The sequence below is a fragment of the Notolabrus celidotus genome, chromosome 8 (genome assembly GCF_009762535.1).
Source record: "Notolabrus celidotus isolate fNotCel1 chromosome 8, fNotCel1.pri, whole genome shotgun sequence".
Classification (NCBI taxonomy): Eukaryota; Metazoa; Chordata; class Actinopteri; order Labriformes; family Labridae; genus Notolabrus; species Notolabrus celidotus.
Genome location: NC_048279.1, coordinates 37,323,378 through 37,347,234, shown reverse-complemented (window position 1 = coordinate 37,347,234; position 23,857 = coordinate 37,323,378). Strand labels below are relative to the sequence as shown.

The 23,857-nt window shown below is 46.7% G+C and overlaps 1 protein-coding gene across 2 annotated transcripts; it reads right to left on the bottom strand.

Annotated features, from left to right (window-relative positions):
• Positions 1-5,437: 5,437 nt before the first annotated feature.
• On the bottom strand, positions 5,438-23,264 carry pcdh12 (protocadherin 12). 2 transcript variants are annotated; one of them, XM_034689195.1, is made up of 6 exons: positions 23,175-23,264; positions 19,995-22,889; positions 16,244-16,335; positions 12,266-12,417; positions 8,201-8,365; positions 5,438-7,159 (listed from the first exon to the last, which is right to left on the bottom strand). In XM_034689195.1, exons 2-6 carry the CDS (start codon positions 22,857-22,859, stop codon positions 6,903-6,905), a joined length of 3,531 nt encoding a protein of 1,176 aa, XP_034545086.1. In that variant the 5' UTR covers positions 22,860-22,889; positions 23,175-23,264; the 3' UTR covers positions 5,438-6,902. The 2 variants fall into 2 exon arrangements, with proteins under 2 accessions (XP_034545086.1, XP_034545087.1); XM_034689196.1 differs by having other exon boundaries at positions 16,244-16,332.
• Between the last annotated feature and the right edge of the window lie 593 nt (positions 23,265-23,857).

The following is a 23,857-nucleotide window of genomic DNA, read 5'->3' as shown; positions in this document are numbered from 1 at the left end:
TTTTTTGATTGATCATCGATCAGTAAAGAAAGCTTCCCTCCATCAGCTTCTGTAAGGAGACCTTATGGATGAAGGACTCCTCTTCATTTGAGTCTCAGGTTTTAAAGATGCTCTTGTTCATGTGCAGGCTGCTGCTGCCCTCCAGTGTTTCCTTTAGGTGCAGCAACAGCCTGAGCAACATCTCTGCAACAAAACCCAGAGCTGGGAAGAGAGCGGGGATAGTGTTCACGGCGTATTACTCTTACTTCTGCATAAAGAATACAAAGGGGTTAATCTGTGTGGGTGCAGGAATACACCCTGTAAAGGTTGATGCATGCAGACGAACACATTTTCTAACAGAAATATCAGCTCTGCACTTCACTGCATGGAAAATACAGGAAACAACTGCAGCTGCAAGTGAGTCATCAAGTTAAAAACACCTCTCTGAAATCTCAGAGCTCTAAAGAAGCTCCATGTGACTCCATCAGAGCATCATGGCGTCATCGGTTTGCATTCTGCAGCAGCAGATTGTGACTGACGTCGCGGTGAGAAGCCTCTTCTCAGCTTTAAGACCCATTTTTAATATTTATGTGAATGTAACGTCCACCTGTTTGCACCTCTCCTCCCACCTGTGCACTGAAATACCTCACAGATGGGCAGAGTGAAAATCAGCGGCAGGATTAACAGGAAGTGTGGAGCGCCATGAATAGCAGGCTCAGAGACTTCATGTCTGCAGAGAGTTCAGATGCTTCGTACTGACACACATCTCAGTGGATCTCTCAGGGGAACGCCGCGTTCATGGTCCGAGTCGAGAGGTCGTTTGTTTGACCTCGATGTGTTCACTTTGCAGACGTGTTAAACCGTCTCTACAAGCCTCCACACTGAATATGAACCTTCTCCTCACCTCAGACCACTTTATCTCCAGACTGTCAGGATACAAGAAAATGATGAGTATTCAGTCAGTTATTCATGGTTTTAATTTTTATGGTGTTACCTGTGGTGGCCACTGGCTGCCCCTGGCCGCCCCTCTGGACACCCTCCTGCCTCCAGGTGAATTCTGTGCAGGATGTCATCTCTTTCACTTTCTTTGCTTTAACTTAAAGGATGAGTTTCTTTGTTACCTGAGACGCAACATTTGATTTCAAGCAAAGGAAATACCACTCTCTTATTTGTCCTGACACAAACTTGCTTCTGTGCTTTCAGGGCTCAGAGTCAGATTCCTTTACATGCACATGAAGATCTGGACACACGTGATGAATCCTTATAGTGTCTGCATGGAGCTGAGAGTCTGTGTGTTTGCATTGTGTGCTCTTCTTGTGTTGATTTGTCTGTTTCTGTAGAGCAGCGTTTTATTCATGCCGTTAAACTGAGTTAAACTCAGTTCGACTCTCAAGTTCAGTGGAGAGAAAGCATCAGATTTAACAGTGTCTAAGTCATTCTGCTCTTCAGCAAACAATACAACCACAAAACATGCATAGTTAAAAGGAAGTAAAGAAATATATGAATAATATAAAGGCTCAGCTGTGGAGGAAACACTGTTGAGGAAAGATGAAGTGTCTGTGTTGTGTTTCCATTCTGACTTTAGCCCAAACAATCAATAATTTCTCCTGAGCTGAAGGAGTGTACGGCAACTTTAGAGGACATGAGCACAACGAAACCCAGCTCAAAGAAGAAGCCTACGGCAAGCCTGGAGGCCAAAACCCACCAGCACTCTAACAAGACTTACATAACACCAGATCCTCCTGCTTTGTTTTACAGTCGTGTTAACATTAGCAGTGTGTTTGGAGACGTACACGAGGTGTGGAGTGGAGTTTTTATCATCTGCTGCTGTAATGCGTCGGGGGTCTTGGCTCTCTCCCGGTGGCGGCGGTTTAGCTCTGTCTCAACAGCATGATTTATAGTTTCTATTATAAGACCTGAGTGAATACCTGAGCTGTTACTAACATGCAACATATCAACATGATCAGGTTACACACTCCAGAGTCAGAAACTACTCAGGCACCATTATCAGGCCCCTCTCCTTAGGAATCATCTACCAGTCAGGGTCCGGGAGGCAGACACCCTCTCTACTTTTAAGAGTAGGCTTCAAACTTTCCTTTTTGATAAAGCTTATAGTTAGAGCTGGATCAGGCTTGGACCAGGTCTTAGTTATGCTGCTATAGGCTTAGACTGACACACTGGGATCCTGTCTTTCCCTCTCTCTCCTCTCTCTGCCTGTCTCTCACTTTAACTCATCCTGTCCCATTAAAGTTACTAACCATAGACCTTTCTGGAGTCCCTGAGCTCCCTTGTCTCGTAGGTTCCTCTGGATCTCTGCTGCTGTGGACGTGCCAGACTCCAGCTGCTACAACTACTACTATCCGTCTCTCCACTATCATCTCTCTCTCTCTCTTCATCTCCCTCTCTCCCTCTCTCCAACACGGTCTCAGCAGATGTCTAACATGAGTCTGGTTCAGGTGTTTGGCATCATTCCTTTAATTAGCATTAAAAACTTTATCTCTTATAGTCTCTGTAATAAGATCCTGGGATTTGTTGGTCCTCCTGGCCTCTTGCAGTGAAACTGATCCTGTGTGCGGTGCAGGATTTTCAGTTCCAGCTCTCCGTTGTTTCCTCCGTCCCCTGGAGGAACATTGATGGAGTTGTTTTGTTGCTTCCTCAGTCCCTCAGTCTGCAGGAGTTCACTTCTTTCCTCAGTAACTTTTCTCCGGATGAGCTTTGAGCATTTAAACGACCTCGGTCTGTGGAGGAAATATTAATTTATAAGACAAAGTGGTCCTGTTTAGATTAACTGCTGAACAAAAAGAGCAAAACAAACACTTTCACACTCTCCCTCTCCCCACAGATGGAGAGGAAACAGGTAGGAGAGGGAGCGGCGGCCCTGGGGCAGGAAATAGATCTGGAAGCTGCTAATGCTCAGGCTGCTATTAAATGTGCCACCTGTGAGTTAGTGGATACGAGAGGAACCTAAAAATCCAATAAAAACTCGATTAAAACAACAGCGGTGTTTTATTTGTGAAGCCTAATAATACGAGCCGAGCATAAAATCATTTCTGGTTCAGTGTGAAGATGTTTGGTCCACGGAGTGAGTCCCAGGAGGAGGGGAAGTAGATTCACCTGCTGCTGAATGAAACACCTCCCGGCCTCCGTGGAAATGTGCAAAGAAACCATAAATAAGAGCAGAACATGGAAACAGTGCTGAACAACAGGTGTTTAATTTTGCTCCAGTCATTTCAGGAGATGAAGGAGCCTGAATATCATTTAAAGCCCGGGAAATAAAGTGTTGTTTGTATTAAAAAGGAGGAGAGGAAAAAGAAAGGATCTGTTCTTTCTGATTCATTTACACCTATATGTTTCTGTTTCCCTGATTCAGGATTTAAAACCTTGCCAAGGTTATTAATTAGGGTTTACGAGCTCCAGGAGGATTGGAGCAAGAAGCCATGTTTTATTTTATACTCTACGCTTCCTCTGATGAGAGAGCGCTGACTGAATGAAGAACACATTCAACCTAAGGCTTTCACTCTGCAGAGGACACACGTCCAGGATGTTCTCTAATCCAGGAGAGGAAGGGGTCACCAGCTGGGACTGTTCTCTAATCCAGGAGATGAAGGGGTCACCAGCTGGACCTGTTCTCTAATCCAGGAGAAAAAGGGGTCACCAGCTGGACCTGTTCTCTTAACCAGGAGATGAAGGGGTCACCAGCTGGGACTGTTCTCTAATCCAGGAGATGAAGGGGTCACCAGCTGGGACTGTTCTCTAATCCAGGAGATGAAGGGGTCACCAGCTGGGACTGTTCTCTAATCCAGGAGATGAAGGGTCACCAGCTGGGACTGTTCTCTAATCCAGGAGATGAAGGGGTCACCAGCTGGGACTGTTCTCTAATCCAGGAGATGAAGGGGTCACCAGCTGGACCTGTTCTCTTAACCAGGAGATGAAGGGGTCACCAGCTGGGACTGTTCTCTAATCCAGGAGATTAAGGGGTCACCAGCTGGGACTGTTCTCTAATCCAGGAGATGAAGGGGTCACCAGCTGGGACTGTTCTCTAATCCAGGAGATGAAGGGGTCACCAGCTGGGACTGTTCTCTAATCCAGGAGATGAAGGGGTCACCAGCTGGAACTGTTCTCTAATCCAGGAGATGAAGGGGTCACCAGCTGGGACTGTTCTCTAATCCAGGAGATGAAGGGGTCACCAGCTGGAACTGTTCTCTAATCCAGGAGATGAAGGGGTCACCAGCTGGGACTGTTCTCTAATCCAGGAGATGAAGGGTCACCAGCTGGGACTGTTCTCTAATCCAGGAGATGAAGGGTCACCAGCTGGGACTGTTCTCTAATCCAGGAGATGAGGGGGTCACCAGCTGGGACTGTTCTCTAATCCAGGAGATGAAGGGGTCACCAGCTGGGACTGTTCTCTAATCCAGGAGATGAGGGGTACCTTTGAAGAACGTTATGAATGTTCCTCCCTGATCTGTTTCTCTTCTTCCTCTTTTCTTCGTCGTTGTTTGTTTCATTTTCCTCAAAGGTCTAAAGTCGACAAGGCGTCCTTTTTTGAATCAGGCTGTAATCATGTTTATTTGAATGGGTGTGTATGTGGCTTTGGGTACTTTGGGAATCAATCAATCTTTATTTATACAACAAACGTTCTCCTCAGACTCCCAACAGAGCCGGTCTAGACCAGACCCTATCTTCTATTATTAACAAAGACCCAACATCAAGACCGGATCAGATCCAGTCCCATCTTCCAGACAGGACTCAGTCTGATCTCATCTTAATCCACCATGAGCAGAGCACTTTGCAGCATTTAGCAAGTTACAGTGGCAAGGACAAACTTCCTTTAACAGGCAGAAACCTCCAGCAGGACCAGACTCATGTTAGACACACATCAGTTTGAGGCTGTAGTCCTCAAAGGGGGTCGCCCCTCTGCTGCACGTCACTCCTTACTCTCTCCACCATGTTTCCTGCTCTCTCCGCTGACCTCTCCTCCAAATAACGATCAGTCAAATCACGTTTCCAACTTCCTGCAGTGAGTGACTCATAAGTTTGAGGAAGCTGAGCGCTGTGAAGCTGAATTATATGAAACACACTCACACACTGATCAGTCCTGTAACCCTGAGAGCCATGAATCAATGCAGCATCAGTCTGTGCTGATGTGTTCTCTCCAGCAGCCACCAGGTGGTGCTGTTCTTCATGTTTTGGTCCACAGGGTCCATAAACCTCTCTCAGTGTAAACTGTCCTTCAGACACTAGATGGTGCTCTACTCACACCGAGTCACTGAATCATCTCACTGTTCACTCCTCGTCTGATCCCACAGACGGAGGGCCAGTCTGCAGATGTGTGCAGATGTTTGTGAACACACACACACACACACACACACACACACACACACACACACACACACACACACATGATGTCTTCATGTTGTTCTTGATTTCTTTGAGCTTTAAAAGACACGAAAACATCAAATTTTCTTTAAAAAATCAGTAAAAAATGATACAAACTTTATTTTAAAAAAGATACAGAAGCAACTTTCAATATATAAAACATTTCTTAATAAAAAGAGTTTTACAAAAATATTTACAAAGTGCTGTTCATGTGGTTTTCAACATACAGTGACCCCAGCTCTAAGCGTTTTTACAACCTTTATATCATCAGTTAGCCGAGAGAGACGGATTTCAAACACATCAACACACGTCGTCTTCCCTGCATTCTACTGGATTAGATCTATTCACTAATCTAATGTAATCTAATCTAATGTAATCTAATCTAATCTAATCTAATCTAGTTCAGCACATTTCTGTTTAGACTCGAGGAGAAACAGAAAGACAAAGCTGCGTTTCCTACCCGGTCCACGGCCGACAAAACAAACCTGCAGCCAAGTTTATGACGTCCTGACAGACGCTGTCCCTCAGAATCCGCTCTGTCTCCTCTCTGGACTAACCCTAACCCTAACCCTGACCCTGGACACTTTCAGGTCTTCCCTCTCTGATTGAAATCCCAGCCATCACTTCCTGTTTACTGTCACTTCCTGTTTACTGTCACTTCCCGTTTACCGTCACTTCCTGTTTACCGTCACATCAAACCTGTTTTTATTCCACTCCATGAATCCTTAAATTTATTAAATCTCCTCTCTTTCAGTGATGTATGACTTAATGTCCCATATTTCTGTATTTTTTTAATCACATTATAATTACATTTTTCTCAGAATATTTTTTCATATCTCATAATTTTGACCTTTTCTCATAATTTCACATTTTCATCTCATACTTATTATTTTTTATCTCATAATAAAGTCACATTTGGGTTTTTTTGTCATCAAGGCAGAGTCTCTAACAGACCTCCATCTTAGCTTCATCTCAAAGTTTACCATGTTAGTGGTTAAAAGTCTGATCAGACGTGATCACGCTGTAAAGAGGAGGGGCTAAAGCTGTCTGCGGCTCGGGTCAGTACTTCCTGTTGTGTTTAGAGAGGAGAGAACTGTTCCTGATTTTAACTTGTAGCTTATAAATTAAATTCTTATCTCAGAAACATGAAGACTGTGGATGACGTTGAGATAGTTTAAAGTTGTTTTCAGGCGTTTCTGCCTTCATTACACGGGACAGAGTGATTTTAATGTTGTGTTTTCTGAGCTGCCGTCTTCTCCTGGTCCTGAGTTTTTACGGTGAACGGAGCGAGCGTCGAAAACCTCAGAGACGTCTGTTTGAAGTGAAACCGCTGAATACTCTGAACTCTTCTTACTGGCACAGATCGATATAAAGTCACGGATCGTTTATAATTATAGTAACATTATTATTTACATTTGCAGTCATTCAATAAATTCAAAATAAAGAACGTGATCACAAAAAGCCTCTAAAATAAAACCTCCTCAAACACAGAGTCCTGTTCCTCGTCCTGCTCGGAGCGCCATCAGTCTTTTCCAGTGTTCCACCGATCATTGGTAAAACCCTGAGGGCGGAGCCAGGCCTGACCTCTTCTCAGAGCTCCCACAGTTCTTTGCTGCTGCTGCTGCGCTAGAGGTGGTCCCATCCAGGCCTAGCGAGCGCCGGTACGCCGCAGAGAGCCGGTACAGGACGTCAGGCCGCGGGCCGGGGTGGGCGTCGGCCTTCTGTGTCATCAGCATCTCAAAGAGCGTGCTGACCTCGGACAGGAGAGCTCCGCCCAGTGGGCCGTCCTTCTCTGGAGATTTACCTGAGAGGAGGAGGAGGAGGAGGAGGAGGAGGAGGAGGAGGAGGAGGAGGAGGAGGAAGAGGAGGAGGAGGAGGAGGAGGAGGAGGAAGAGGAGGAGGAGGAGGAAGAGGAAGAGGAGGAGGAGGAGGAGGAGGAGGAGGAAGAGGAGGAGGAGGAGGAGGAGGAGGAGGAGGAGGAAGAGGAGGAGGAGGAGGAGGAGGAGGAGGAAGAGGAAGAGGAGGAGGAAGAGGAAGAGGAGGAGGAGGAGGAAGAGGAGGAAGAGGAAGAGGAGGAGGAAGAGGAAGAGGAGGAGGAGGAAGAGGTTTTAAGTTTTGGTCAGACGACAGACGTATAAGGGAACTTTTCAAAAGCCTTATTTTCGGTGTGTTTCCACCACGTTGTCCGGTCTGGTTCATTACGTACGAAGTGTGCTCTCTAAAGACAGAAATGACCCATCATGGTCTGTAATGGTTTTATGTGAGCTAAGTTCAATAATGTTGAAAGCATGACAAAACTAGCATTAAAGCACTTCAGGATGCCTTTTCAAAACAAAAGCCTGATGTGTTTTTGTCTGTGCAGAGACTCCCTTATTTTGACACAATGCTTTTATTTTGAAGGCGTGTCCGGGACAGGTATTTGGTATACCTGGTTTGAGGCTCCGGTGGAGTACGTTAGCTGCAGCTAAGCTAGCTTAATAATTTAATCACATGAGGTTACTCCCTCTCTCTTTGCATCCATCCCTGTGACCCTCTCTCTGCTCAGCTAACACATTTTAGTTTCCCTAAGACCCGCTCCTCTCTCTCTATCAACAGAGGGCAGTGAGTCTGGCTACACGTTTGGGGCTGGAGCAGTACTACTACTAGTCTAGTAGTAGTGCTACAAGTCTTGGTAGGACCAGTTCACCTGGTGAAAAGGCAGCTTATGAAGGAAGTGAAAAAGACTTCTTTGGAAAGACTCTTAAACAAACATCTGGATTGTTTCCAACATGGTATAAATTCAAGATCAACAGAAGGTTCCATTTCTGACTGAAGGAACAGAAAACAGAGACTGTCGTGTTTTTACCGAAGGTGGAGAAAGACGAGGAGTCCAGGGCGTCCCGGGGGAGGACTTCGGTCTCGGGAGACGGAGGCCCGTTTGGGACAAACACGTTGTCATGGTAATCCGCGGCGAGGGGGAGAGAGAGTCTGGCCATCCATGCTGGATCAGTGACGTCAGAGAAGACGTCTTCTGCAGGGAGAGAGAGAGAGAGAGCGTTAGCGCCACCTGCTGGACTGGATGTTACCCAACATGCTCACATCGTCTCTCAGCAGATCGCTTAGTGACTTCATGTGTTTAGTTAAATACAGTTTACTCAACATATATTTAGATATGCTGTAATTAATCATGCAATTAAAAACAACACAACTCAAATCATGTCTGCCCGCTGAGCTCATTTCACCGCGTCCAACCCAAAACCTCAATCTGACGACAGCAGCAGCCGCTTCTTTCAACCGAACACGCCCGCAGTGACCCGCCTCTTTCTCCTCAACTGACCCTGATTGGTTCAATCAAGCGTATCATCTCAAAGCTTTGCAGGATGGATGGACCTGAAGACAGACGTGGCGTCTGACTTCTGCGTCTAACGATTGATGATTTCTCATTTTCTCAGAGTTTGAACTTCTGAACAAACTTTGCATTTTGAACCTCAGACACGTCTTGATTATTTCTCTTTGAAATGAAAACTCAGAGCAACAAAGTTAGGAGAGAATCTGATGTTTAAAAAAGTCAGTTTGAAATCTGATGACACAAATTTGCAAATTGAGACGAGGTGACACTGGAGGATTTTACAGATCTGTTCCCATCTTGATATATTCAGGACAGATCACCACTCAGAGGTTCTCTTTCTCTCTCAGTGCTGCTCGTGAACGAGTCAGGAAGAGAAGAAGGAAGAGACACGGCATCCAGTGCACTCTGACAGACGGCCAAACATCACGAAGAAGAAGAAGAAGAAGAAGAAGAAGAAGAAGAAGAAGAAGAAGAAGAAGAAGAAGAAAAAAGAAAGCCTCTGGTCCCGCTGACTGCCTCCAGTCTGACATTCCAGTCGGTGTCAGAGGCGTAAACGCCGGGTGTGTCGGAGCAGAAACACAAACATACTCAGCCTCTGAGTCACAAACAAACACATGGATTATACGTCTTATTTCATTTACTTTAAAAACTGACACAAAAAACTCCTCTTCCTTCTGTTTCACACTCCATTTCTCTCATCCTGTTTATGTCCTCTTCTTCTTCCTGCTGCTATTTCAGTTTCATCTGATTGGATCAGAAGGAAGGAAAGAGCTTCTCAGCAAACTTCAGATTTTAACTTTAATATAAGGAGATAAGAATGGTTTACTGCATGCAGCTGTATTGATATATTCATCTTTAAATCATCTGTAGACGCAGCATAGAGAGGGTTCATTTATTAATGCTGAATGTAAACTGTTCCAGTCTGTGTCGACTCGGGCGTCAGAGGATGTATGGAGTAAAAGTTCAGCAGGCTTCATCTCTCCGCTCTCAGACTGATCTGAAGAGCTGCGGTCTCCTTCATCTAACCACAACCAGATGCTGAGATTTAACTCACCATCACACACACACACACACACACACACACACACACACACACTGCCCTCAGATTTAACCCCCTCTCCTCTTTCCTTTGTTTTGTCAGTTTCTCACCACAGATCCTCCGAACACTCGTTCACTCACAGGTGGAGTTTCAGAGGATCCTTCTCAGATTAGAATCTGCTGTTCCAAGCTAACACTCCTCTCAGTCCCCGAGTTTAACCCGTGGATTAACCTTCATGCCTTTCTTTAATCTGGAGTCAGAGTTGAGGTCTAAATCGAGCTGTCGGAGCTTTAACTGGAAGATCCTGACAAACCTGCTTCCACTTCCAACGTCTCCGTGAAGGTTGTTTGATATTTATGATGGAATACCTGCAGGAACCAATGAGCAGACGGGGAAGTGTCACCAAACGGATGTTTAGCACAGTTAGCATGTTAGCATGAAGGAGATTACTCTTGTGCTGTTTTTGATCGTGCTTTATGGCATCGCACATCAATTCAGAGACGAGCTCCGGAGACAAAGAGGATTCACAAACACCTGAAACACTCGACTTAAAGTGAGACCACATGTTTAAAAAGACACCTCAGAGATGGACCGGTGTTCCAGTTTAAAGAGTGACCCTGTTAACTGGAGACTCTCAGCCGGATGCATCCCTCACAAACGTCTTTAGACGATCATTAAATATCTGATGAGGATATTTGGAGAATAAAAACTAAACTAGTTTGCATTCCCGAGGACTCCCTCTGTGTTTCAACAGCTGTTGTAAACTCCACAAACACTGACACGTTCAGCTGAAGGGCTCCAGTTTACAGGGTCACTCTTCAGACTGGAACACCGGGAGCTGACAGAGACGCAGTCACACCATCAGGCTCAGAGAAGACCGATGTTCAGGAGGTATTAAACCAAGTGGATCACAGGGGTGTGTGTGAGGTTACAAAAACACTGCGGGTACTCTACCAATCAGAAACATTCAGCTTTGCAGGCCCCGCCTCCTAAAGTTCCTGGATCTTTGGAGAGAACTACTGCAAAAGAAGGGACTTTTCAGGGTGAGATTAGCTACCAAGGAACTAAATTTATATGCTCTTTCCTGCTGTTGAAAGGCACAGTAATCCTCTAAAGGTTCCTGGGGAAAGCTCCTGTGGTTGAAAAGCACCTTTTGATAGCGATATGTAATTTATGGAGTCCCTGAGGTCAGCTAAAGGAGACAGAAACAGAAACACACTGAGGCATAGACTCAGCTCTCAACACCCGTAACATCATCTTCAGACCTGAACAAAGGCTGGTATGTGTTCGGATGATTCATGGAGACAGGGCTGAAGAAGAAGAAGGTACAGGTGAGAAGAATAAGAGAGAGAGACACACACACACACACACACACACCGGGCTGTCACAGGGCTCCGGTGTGAGTTACACTGATAATAGAGCCTGCAGGCGAGAGGTGAGTCAGGCATCACACACACACACACACACACACACACACACTCCCACACACTCTTTGTTGCTCTCTCTCCAGTCATAAAGCGCAGCTCGCTCTACCATCATGAGGCGGTAAACCCCTCCGCTCGCCCCCGGGGCTCTGACCACCACAATGCCAGGAAGAAACTGTTTAACACACACACACACACACACACACACACACACACACATACACACACACACACACACACACTTTAAAGGGATGGCCTACATACCAGTGTGCTGCTCCCGTTTAAACAATGAGCTTTAGATGTTCGGCTGCTTTAACTTTATTTCTTTTATTCCATAATTAGCCTGCATGCTAATGCTAACAACCCAACATGCTATTATAATTTAATAATAGCTGTAGCTCTGAGTTATTGCGTAATATATTAGTTCATAATTAGTTTAGTTTACTGTAGTTGAGTTTATCATTAGTTGAGTTTGGAGCTGAAACATCCCCCGTGTTCTCAAACATCAGTTAAAGTCAGAGAGCCCTGAGAGGAGCCTGTGTGTGGAAGTGGATGTAGAACCTGTCTCTGTGTTATTTCCTGCTCTCTTCCTGTTTTCTACATTTGTCAGTGTGTGTCCATTGTAAGTGAGAAGTTTGTATGTTCTCCAGAGGTCAAAGTTCAGCTGCCTTTGTTTCACTACGAGCTGAACCTTTAAATTTAGAGTCACAACATGAGGAAACACGAGAGACACGTGACAACAAACCTCAGATTTAAAACTCATTTCATCCTTCTGGTGATAGGAGTTTGGACTTCTGAAACTGGAGCTCAAGTTTGTTAACTTTAACATTTCCCAAACATGGCTGAGTTACTGCTTTCTCATGAAGGACATTTTTTCAGACGGGAGCCGAGCAGAAACATTTTTTTAAGGTGTAATATGATTTTTAATTCTCAGATTAAAGACAAAATTCAGGAATTTCTCCTTCCAAATTCAGATATTAAAGTATGAATTCAGATGTGTGTGTGTGTGTGTGTGTGTGTGTGTGTGTGTGTGTGTGTGTGTGTGTGTGTGTCTGTGTGTGTGTGTGTGTGTGTGTGTGTGTGTGTGTGTGTGTGTGTGTGTGTGTCTGAAGTGTGTACCAGGGTTGTTGAGCAGGTTGTTAAGCCCCTCCTCCAGCTGGAGGTCTATGGGAGACTCTCTTCCTGGCTCCCAGTCCACATCCCCGGCCTCGCTCTCTCCGTGTCCGCTGTCTTTGGTGCTCTGCCAATCAGAGCAGTCCTGACCTCCATATCTGTTCAGGATGCAAACACACACACACACACACACACACACACACACACACACACACACACAGAGCTGTAGATCTGAAAGGGAAATCACTGCTTTGACTTTCCTGAAAACACGATAAAGAAATGTTAAAATGTGAATCTGAATCTGAGGAGCCGACTCAGCAGCTAGTCCGTCCGTGTCCAGAGGCTACAGCCCTGACAGCATCGGCCCTTTATTCCACATTTCATTCCCTACACTCTCTTACTGTTGTGGCCTAATGACCTGTTCTATCTTCTTAATAAAGGCAGAAAAAGACCAAAATAAAGGCATGAAACATCCCGAAAGATGAGATTAAACACAGGCAGAGGTTTTCATGATCTCATCCGCTGATAGATATTAAACTGAGCGTTAGTTCAGGTCCGCCACAAAGTCAAGCTCGGCCTACAGAACATCAGCCCAGCTCCTCCCTCCTGCTGTGTCTGATTGTACCAGAGTCACATGCTTCTGATGCTCACGCGGTCTTTGCTGCTGCTCTACCTGCCATGGCTTTTCATGCATGCATGTGAAAGAGAGGGGAGGTGTGCTCTCCCCACCTCAGGTTTTACCAGCCAGCGTAGGCACATGGAAGAGCAGAGAGGTCCCAATAACATCGCCGTACAGATTAAAACATGAATAAATAACTGCAATTAACTCTTTAGATACTGATTCACAGCACAATAACCTCAAACTTTCTTATTTGGAGAAACTGAGAGGATAAAAACCCAGAGGATAAAAACCCAGAGGATAAAAACCCAGAGGATAAAAACCCAGAGGATAAAAACCCAGAGGATAAAAACCCAGAGGATAAAAACCCAGAGGATAAAAACCCAGAGGATAAAAACCCAGAGGATAAAAACCCAGAGGATAAAAACCCAGAGAGAACCGCGGTGTGAAATCTCAGAGATCAGAGGTTTGACACACTGAGATGAGATGTTGATAACATGCCTGAGGTTTAGGGTGACAAATCCAAAGATAACCACAAACACTCACACACACACACACACACACACACACACACACACACACACACACACACACACACACACACACACACACACACACACACACACACCTCTAACCCGGCTGTAGTATCAGAGTGTGTAGCTGCAGGCGGGCTCAGACAGGAAGTGGCAGCCTGATAAAGGTGAGCTCACAGACGAGATAGTCAGACTGAAACACGCCGCCTCGTTTTATTCCGGTTAGGAAGATCCAGATCTCTTCAGACCGTTCAGAGAGATAATCCAGATTACTGCGGGATTATATGAACCACAAAAACACAACAACTTCCATCCCTATGTTCTGAAGAAGACGAACATGTGTGTGTGTGTGTGTGTGTGTGTGTGTGTGTGTGTGTGTGTGTGTGTGTGTGTGTGTGTGTGTGTGTGTCGGGGTCAAAACAGAGCGCTGTGTGTATCAAGGTGATGTCAGATCTAATCTCAACGCCACAGTGACGCTGAGGAAGCTGCTTCCTGTCAGACACTCTGAATCATTTGGAGGGAGCTGCCATAACCTGCCTCTCTCTCTCACACACTCACACACACACACACACACACACACACACACACACACACACACACACACACACACACACACACACACACACACACACACACACACACTTGGACAGTGTTTTGGGGTTATGAGACACTCTTCCTGTGACATTGAGCATTGGTCTTGGCGTCCTGTTTGTGTGTTGCTGTTGTTTCAGTCTCAGCTGGTCACTGGGTCAGACTCAGAGAGGGAAGCTCGTCTCTCCCTGCCGTCATGGAAAGAGAAATCTAGGTCCCTTCGATGAGTCCTTTTATTGTGGACTTTTCCTCTGACACACTTTCTTCTTGTGTGCAGAGAACGCAGCTGTAGAAACGAGATGCCGATCATTCAGACGACAGATTCATATTCTGGGTTTGAACTCTACGTGGAGGATTACGTTATACCTTTAATGGTTTCTGGAGCTTGCGTGTGTAAACACATCTGCTGCTCGTATCAGAGAGAGTAGGAACAAACAACTGCGTGGTCATATTTGTTGAGAATATCCCGCTTAAAGAAAAACACCTGTTAGCTCTTAAAATAGATAGCTGTCTCCTTCATCGCCTGCTATCAGAGGCAGCCGGGTTTGATCAGAGATCACAGCCTGAAACCTGCAGCCAGCTGGCTCTGAAACAAACAACTGCTGATGAGGAGAGGGAAACGAGGAGGAGGAACCAATCAAGATACTCGTCTGTGTTTGAAGTCAGGCTGTAAGTCGGAGTAGGTCAGCAGGAGGGGACTGTAGCTGCGCTCAGAGACGTCCGCTGCCTCAGTATATCCAGTAAAAGTGGTACAGCAACACTGAGGCAACACTCCAGGGGACAACGACACTTTGAAATGTGGACCTAGCTTTACACACTTGGAGATCTTAGTGACCAATGTGTGCAACATGTAATGGTTTGCATGAGTCTGCAGTAATTCAAGTCTGTGACAACAGAAAGAGGCCTCTTTGTTAAAGAGCACAATGACTTTATTTTAACCAGAAGCAGACGTGGTTCAGCTCCTCTGAGACAAACAGTCATCTCATTCTGCAGAACAAAGAAGCTTCAAATATTTTTATGTCTTTGTTTCTAAAAAATGTTATTTTTGGTGCAAATCAGGAATTTAAAACACAACAGATTAAAGCTCCTGTAGGGAACTCTCTGTTTGTGTTGATTTTGCCGCCCCCTGTGGACATAAGTGGTATATCTTACATTTGTCCATCTCCTTTGTTGTGTTTTTATTTCAGGGGAAAAACACATCTTGTTGTAAAGGCTTTTGTGCCTTTATTGATAGGACAGCCGAAGAGAGACAGGAAACGTGGGGAGTAGGGGGGGGGGGGGGGGGGGGGGGCATGCAGGAAATGGTCACGGCCGGGAGTCGAACCAGTGACCTCTGCACTGAGGCGCTTACACCGCTCGGCCACCAGCGTCCGTTCTTGCCGTCTTTTAATCGTCACTTTCATCAATATTTATTTCCTTGGCGAGCTTCTGACGCCTCCCCCCTCACTGTGATCACAGGGCGTTAATATACACGATGGAAAGGGTCTGTTCTGTCAGTGATGATCTTGTTTTTGCAGATCTTAAAGAGGCTTTCAATTTCAGTCTGTTTCATAACCAGTCAAAAACCCTCACTGGAGCTTTAATCCAGAAACTAAATGTTAACTTTGAGGAGACGGACGTTCCCTCTGTAAACCTTTGTTTTATGTCTTCAGGCATGTGGAATACCCTCGGCCTTTTAGTGAATGAACACCTTAAGCATCTCAGACATGTTGCAAAGCTTCCGGTCACTGAGACCCCAAGAGATGTCAAAAAATAAACCCAAATTTAAAAACCTGGACTTTTCTTTTCTGACAGTATAAGAAAGAATCTGTGTCCTCATGTCTTTCATTAAACCACATTTTAAAGTGTGTTGGTGGTGAAAACAGAAGAACCACAAACTAAACCCAGCCTCTCTCTCGCGTTATGATTCTCATTTAAAAACCTCAGACTGAAAACCACAGGAGACAGACGGTGGGAGGTCCCGCTCTCCACTCTACATAAAGATACAGTCAAATAAAAGATTCAAGCAGCAGGAAATAACACATAATCTACAGCGTGGTCCTGCCCTGCTGTCAGCTCTGAAACATCTGCAGGATCCTTCCAGCTGAACTCAAACTGTGTTTCTTCAAGTGGAAGTCATCTTTAAACTCTAATAATCCTGTTTGAAACAGCAGGTTGGAGTCTGAAGTTCGACTCTTCTTATCATCTATAGGGAGACGGTGTGATGATGGATGGAAGAGGAGGAGGAGGAGTGAGACTGACCTGCCGTTGCGATGAGAGTATTTGTTCCCTCTGAAGTTCGGCCTCGGCTGCAGCTGACCCTGCCGGAGGAGGGAGAGGAGCTGGGAGATCTGCTGCAGGGAGGATGAAGGAGGGAGAGAGGGGGAGAGAAGGCTTAGAACAATGAAGGTTTGGAGAGGAGTCTAATTTTAAGGTTTGAGGGTGTTTCTTTTTTAATACAAGTAAAGGATTATGTTTGGGAAAGCTTCTGGAATCCCTGAGGATGTCCTACCAAGAGCAACACACCAAACACTCAAATTTACAGCTGCAGCAAACACAACATGAAGCTGATGCTCGTGTAAATTGAAACGAAATCAAACTTTTGACTTTTTTAGAGGATGCATAAAAGTTCAGAAACTCAAGTATTTGCAGAACAACAGAAGTAGCAAAGTCCAAATCTGCTCTCTCGTTTTCAGGTTTGAGATGGAGGTTGTGAACCTTGATCAATCTGAAACTCAAACCTGCATGTGTCTGCTTTTACCATCGTAGCTCTGCAGGCCTCAGCTCTGAGACATGTTTGCAGCGTGTGACACGTCATCATCACAGACGTGACACAGACGCTCAGGTAAAGAGAGGAGAAGCGTTTTCTCTGTTTTAAAGTTTGGAAGTGTGAGAACTGAAACTGTGTGTCCGCCTCACTGCTCCAAGCTTTCTGCTGACAGCTCTGTTATACAGCGGATACACTCTGCACACCAGGGAGGAAACACACACACACACACATATACACACACTGTGGAAGGTAAGCATGTGTGTGTGTGTGTGTGTGTGTGTGTGTGTGTGTGTGTGTGTGTGTGTGTGTGTGTGTGTGTGTGTGTGTGTGTGTGTGTGTGTGCACGCTAATATATGACTTTGTCTCAGCCCTGACATTTGTGTGTTTTTGCACGTGCATGCTGCTGCAGGGACGGGAAACAGCCTCTGCGTAAAAGCCTATTCTTCTCTGGCTCGTTTCCTGTTAGGATGGGCTCCGAAATATGGACGTGTGTGTGTGTGTGTGTGTGTGTGTGTGTGTGTGTGTGTGTGTGTGTGTGTGTGTGTGTGTGTGTGTGTGTGTGTGTGTGTGTGTGTGTGTGTTAGTGTGTTAGTGAAGGTAGAGGTGAACGGTAAATTCCCCTCCTCTCAGGCTTTCAGCAGGCCTCTTCCTCTTCGACCTCGAGGGAGGAGAGGAACGCCTGAAGCCTGAGGAGTGCCAACTAGGCCGACATGGGGGGGTGGAGGAGAGGAGGATGCTGGGTAAAAAAAAAAGCCTCTTCCTTTCTCTAATGGGCCTCACGTGAGGACGTCGGACCTGGCCGAGGTCTTTGTTCTGGTCTGCTGGGCGTTGGCGTAACTCTTGCCCTCTGTGACGCTGCTCTGAGATCTGAGCTGATTTAGACTTCTGAATGTCTCTTCTCCTTCTTCGACGTTCAGTCAGTTCAAAGTTCTATCATCTCTGGAGTCAGACTCCCTCCTGCTGCGCTGCTGTCACACACTTAAAGTAGCTCAGTGAAATGAGTGTTACTGCTCATGTGTTCTCATGAAGCCAGAAGACGCCTACACGTGTCTGTGTTAGTGCTCCACACATTTTATCACAAGGCTGTAATAAATACTTGATTCTGATTGGTCAATAGTCCATAACAATGATCTGCATGCCTCTTGGTGGACTGTTGCTATAAAGAATCAGGCTTTGGCATTCCACGTACACACATGGAAGGGCAGGGTCAGAGAGAGCGCCCAGAACAAACCGTCAAATTTAACTTATTAAAAGCAATTAAAAGCTGATCAACGTAGTCTTAGATAAATAATACTGAAACAGGAGCAAATACAACATTTATAAAGGTCTACATTGAGTCATTATTGAGCTGAACATAGTCTGATCTTTCCACATTCACTAAAGTTACTAACCATAGTCCTCTCTGGAGTCCCTGAGCTCCCTTGTCTCGTAGGTTCCTCTGGATCTCTGCTGCTGTGGACGTGGTCCAGACTCCAGCTGCTACAACTACTACTATCCGTCTCCCCACTATCATCTCTCTCTCTCTTCATCTCCCTCTATCCCTCTCTCCAACACGGTCTCAGCAGATGTGTGTCTAACATGAGTCTGGTCCTGCTGGAGGTTTCTGCCTGTTAAAGGAAGTTTGTCCTTGCCACTGTAACTTGCTAAATGCTGCAAAGTGCTCTGCTCATGGTGGATTAAGATGAGATCAGACTGAGTCCTGTTTGTAAGAGGGGACTGGATCTGATCCGGTCTTGATGTCGGGTCTTTGTTAATAATAGAACATAGAGTCCGGTCTAGACCGGCTCCGTTTGGAGTCTGAGGAGAGCGTTTGTTGGGATTTAGTGCTTTATAAATAAAGATTGATTGATTGAGCGCAGGAATCAGCCATCCATGATAGAAGTACTTTATTTCACTATTCAGGCTTTAAAACATTAAAACAAAACAGGACCAAGGTTTGTTTAGTGGGAATAATCCTTTAAATGAGAGGACCAGCATGCACCAGGCTCAGCTTTGAAACCTCTGTGATGAATCAGGAACTTCTCCAGCGTGTCTGTTTTATCTGCTCTGTCTTCCTGCTCTGCTGCTTTTAGCCACACTCTGTTTATCTTCCCCCGGCAGCTCAGCTTGGTAAAAGTGATTTCTGGGGTCAGTTGTAAGTGACGGAGCGGTTTTAGATTACACTACAAACACATCACGGCTTACTTTAGCCGGCCAGGACCCCCCATCCTGCAGAACACGAGAGCTCCTGCCCCCCCTCCTCCTCCTCCTGGTCTGAATATGAATCTGATACGTGATCTTCAGTAAAATAAGGCCTGTCAGACTTTCTCTGGAGGGGCTTACTGTCTGTGACACATGAGCACCTGAGTAAACTCACAGCCATCCGTCAGCCAGTTACACCCCCTCCCACACACCCGACCCAGCCTCAAGGCTGTCTGAGTAAGTCATCATGCAGGAGGCTGCTGGTAAGGGATCTGGGCTCTGTAGATGGGGGGCGGGGGGGCTCCTGCTTTCTACTCTCTAATGGACTTCACTTCAGATTAATCTCAAAGCCTGCAGGGGGAGACTTAATTACTGCAACACTAACTGTAAGCACATGTTGTAATAAATGTGAGCACACGTTTTAAATGGAGGTAAATGACGTTTAAATGAGCCAGCAGAAGTGCATTAGTGCTAATGTTTAAGATACAGACCAGAATGCAAATAAGAAGACGTTAGAAACACATTCACTTTAATTATTAATGAAGTGCAAACTCGTAGATTTGATCAATAAAGCTGCCGAGAAGTTAATGCAGGAACTTCACGCTGCAGTGAGTCCCACAGATCCTCATCAACATTTAATGAAGTGTTTGTTCTAAAATACTTTGATGACAGAAAGGAACACATTCACACTAGTTCCTCATTACCTTGTTTTTAAGCAGCATTTTGGCTCTTAAGAGGTCATCAGAAATTACACATAATGACCTTTTCTGCTAGACGATCTTCAGACGATAGTTTCCTAGTGCAGGAATAACGATCTGAAGAGTTTGGCCTTTAACAGTTGGTATAAACAAGAGAAAGTGACTTCAGATAAACAGTAAGGAGGAGGTTATTGTTGGGTTAAATAAAGGGCCGTATATGAAGCCATGCATTATAAGGAATCACAAAGGGCTTTGTGTGACCGTTAAAGAGCTAGCATGCTGCAGAATCGATGCTAATCAGCACTTGTTGGTAATAATGTGTCGTGATAAATAATGCATTGTTGTTAGGATTCCTTTAACTCACCTGCACTTCTGGGGAAGCCGATGAAAGCTCAATGGACTCTCCAAACGCAGCCATGGACAGACGAACCAGGTTTCGAAGGATCTGCCGGTGTTCTGCGTCGCGGCCCCCTCGCCCCTCGGAGGTTTTCGGCCTCCTGAGAGTCGCCTGGCTCTCTGAACTCACCGATTCCACTTCTGGACCTTCGGGTCGAGTCGTACGCTTCAAGGTGCTCGAATGTGAGGCCGAGGAGGAAGACGACGAAGGGTTCCTAGCTTTCCGAAGAGAGCGGTACGATGTGGCGGGGGTCAGAGGCAGACTGCCGTCGAGTTCGATGTTTCCCGGTTTCCGGAGAGTTCTGCTGTGCTGGGTGACCGGCTGCGTGGCGTCCACATCTTGGTAGCCTTGGGAGTGGAAGCTCGTGTTCATGACTGATGACGTTAAGGTATACCGCCTCTCTGTCTGTTGTTCCTCTTGCATCATCGGAGGCAGAGCTAATGGCTCGGCTTCGCTGTCATCCTCTGGAGGCTCTTCCTTTCGGCCTCTGATGACGGGTATCAGTTGGATGTCAGACTTCCTGATGTTCTTTTGAGGGCGCCGTGGATGGCGGGTGTAGCTGGATTCAGCCTGTCTGCAGTTGTAAGCCCGGTTGTCTCGTTTCTCTGGACGGCAGAAGGTCGTGACCAAAGCGATCGCTAACAGAAGCAGGAGGCAGGTTGCTCCCAGGCAGATCGCCATCATCATGGTGAAGCTGAGCTGCCCGCGGTGACCAGGCGAAGAGTTCTTCAGATGGTCCCTGAGGTTGATGAAAGCAACCTCCAGGGTCGCCTCGGTGGTCAGGCTCGGACTGCCCATGTCGGATACGGCAATGTTCACCTTGTAGGTCTTCCCGATTAGCTCAGTGGCATTGGTGGTGTTAACAAACAGCTGGCCTGTAGCCTCGTCCAACCAGAACAGTCCGTGAGGGTTTCCATCAGTGATGAGGAAGCTGACCTGTCCATTCAGACCTGAGTCTGGGTCTTCGGCCTTGATGGTCGATGCTAGGAATCCAAGCCCCTCTCTCACGGCACGATCGATCGGCAGACTGGTGGATGCCTCCTCCAAGTCGTTCCCCAGCTCTGTGACGATCTCCCCCTTGTCCGCATTGACGGGCACGCTCAGAGAGGCCACGCCCTTTCTAGGTTTCGGCTCGGTGATGACCGGGTAGTTGTCGTTCACGTCCTGGATGTCGATTTGGACTTTGGTGGTACTGGTGAGAGGCGGGTAACCCTGATCCACAGCCTCCACGATCAAGGAGTAGGTGTGAGATTCCTCGTAGTCTAGAGGTCGCTGGACGCTGATGACACCGCTGGTCTGGTGGATTGTGAAGGACTGGGAGTTCGTGTCTACTTCATTGGAGTTGCGTAAGAAGTAGGACACTCGACCACTGAGCTCCAGGTCCACATCATGGGCTTCCACTTTCAGAGCATGGTAGCCCGCCATGTTGTTCTCCTTAAAGGAAGCCTTATAGAAGGAGGTCGAGAAGGCCGGCGCGTTATCGTTCTCATCTAAAACACGCACAGGTAGGTGTTTAACACAAGACAGAGGCGGGTCTCCGTAGTCCTGGGCCAGGAGTGTGATGTTGTACTGCATCACTCTCTCCCGATCCAAGCTGCCGTTGGTGACGATCATGTAGTTGTCGCCGTGAATGCGTTTAAGGCGGAACGGGCCGGATCCTTGCTGAATGTGCGCTCTCACTTTGCCGTTTTCTCCCGAGTCTGCATCAGAGACCATCACCAGAGCGAGGAACGTGTCCTCTGCCGCCCCCTCCAGGACAGTCGCCACAGGTGAGTTGGGTGGAGTCCAGGTCATGTGTATCCTCGGTGCGTTATCATTCACGTCTCTAAGCTTGACGTGGAGTTTGCAGTGCGTGGGGATGGCATTGGGCCCACGATCCCGAGCCTGAATGACGACTTCATAAGAAGGCTGGGCCTCGTAGTCCAGGGGCGCTGCGATACTCACGGCTCCAGTTTGGGAATCCACGTAGAAAAGCCTCTGGACATCAGGACGTGTGTGCTTACTGAGGGAGTACTCCACCTCCCCGTTGGCGCCCTGGTCCGGATCAGTGGCCTTGAGGTTGATGATGGTTGTTCCCCGAGCTGTGTCCTCAGATAGCTCCACAGTGGGGGTGCTGTCCTCAAACGTGGGGCTGTTATCATTAGAGTCCTGAATATTAACACGGACCAACGTGCTTCCAGACCTGGGAGGGTTCCCTTTATCCCAAGCAACCAGAGTGAGGTCAAATGAGTCCTGGACCTCCCTGTCCAGCTCTTTGATCACCACTAGCTCCGCCTGCCGTGTCCCGCCCGGAGCAGCACTCACATCCAGAGCAAAGTGTTGGTTGACGGACAGCGAGTAAGTCTGGAGGCCGTTAGGTCCTGCGTCAGGATCCGACGCCCTGTCCAAAGGGATTCGCATCCTGAGGCCAGCTGTCTCTGAGATCTCCACTTCCTGTAGCGTGCTGGGGAAGCTGGGGCTGTGGTCGTTCTGGTCCATCACCTCCACACGAACCCGCAGGCAGTTCACAGCGCCACTTTTTCTGTAGAGGACGCTGAAGGCCAGCTCGCACAGGTCCGACCCCCTGCACAGCTCCTCCCTATCCAGGCGGCCTTGGGTGGAGACCACACCGTCCCGTACGCTGACAGAGAAAGGAAGGGCTTTACCGTGCTCCACCACCTGGAAATCCTCCAGAGGGCCCCCTTCATCCCTCTGACGGAGGTCGTCCAGCAGACAGCCAACCCGGGTTCCTGGAGGCTGCTCCTCCCAAACCCGGTACTGGATTGTAATGGATGACAGCTCGGTGGAGTGAGCGTCAGAACAAAAACTCAGCAGAAGCAGAGCCAGCAGCATTCTGATGTTAAGTTATCTTCCGTCCAGAGGCTGAAGGAACAAAGACCAGTTTGACTTTATATTTCAGGTATTCATATTATCACATTCATCAAGGTATCATATTCATATTAAAAAAAGAAGGAAATATTTAAAAAGAACAAGAGAGGAATGATGTTTAAAGTCTCAACACTCTAATCTTACAAATCCAACAACTGGTGAATAAATGTAGATTTTAAAATCAAATACTTTCAGACCTTTAAAGACTAAACTAACATTTCAGATATCATCCTCTCTGTTCATCCACCCCCAGCCTCTCTCTGCCTCCCGGGTTCTTACCCACTCATACAGCTGCTGGCGTCCAGCCTCTCACTTCATCCTCCTCAGCTCAGGAAAGTTTTGCACCAACTGAGAAAGTTTGGAAGTGGGTTTGCACATGGTAGCGGAGCCCCGACCAATCGGAGCGGAGGAGGAGGGATGTATGCAAATGAATCAACACAAAGGAGAGTCCTCCTGCCCTGAGGAGACGCGCTGCAGCTATGAGTGCTTTTAAAGAAATATGACACCGCCGCTCCGTCACTTAAAGCTTCTCCTGCAGGAAGGGGAGTCATCACTCAGCACAACCTGCAGACTTTAAATCATGTGTAAATCTGAAGTTAACCTCAGGAGGACTTTGTTTCTTTTGCAGGCAGGAACACAGATTCTTGAGAGTTTCAGAGCTACCAGTCGTTTCAGACTCTCTGTTTGACATTAGACTCTCTGTGAACGCAGACAGGCTTCTTCTTTAAATCAAAGTTTGCTATGTCTACGGTCAACGACGACCAACGTAATGACAGCCCTCTCTCTCCTCTCTCAACTCACAGCTGTTTTTGTCGCACGTCCTTGGGAACGAGGGAGACGATACGGCTGCTCCACTTGAAAAACAATCCTTCATGATTCAGCCAGGCATGAAAAAAATACAGAAGCTGCTCCGTGATGTGACAAAACCCACATTCCTCTCTCCCGAATATAATCACCAAGAG

Excerpts from the sequence above, each read along its gene's own strand:
- pcdh12 (XM_034689195.1), bottom strand. The coding sequence starts at position 22,859 with ATGCTGCTGGCTCTGCTTCTGCTGAGTTTTTGTTCTGACGCTCACTCC. Across the intron at positions 8,366-12,265 it reads CAACCTGCTCAACAACCCTG|AAGACGTCTTCTCTGACGTC; the intron begins GTACACACTTCA and ends CTCTCCCTGCAG. Across the intron at positions 7,160-8,200 it reads CTCGTCTTTCTCCACCTTCG|GTAAATCTCCAGAGAAGGAC; the intron begins GTAAAAACACGA and ends TCCTCCTCTCAG.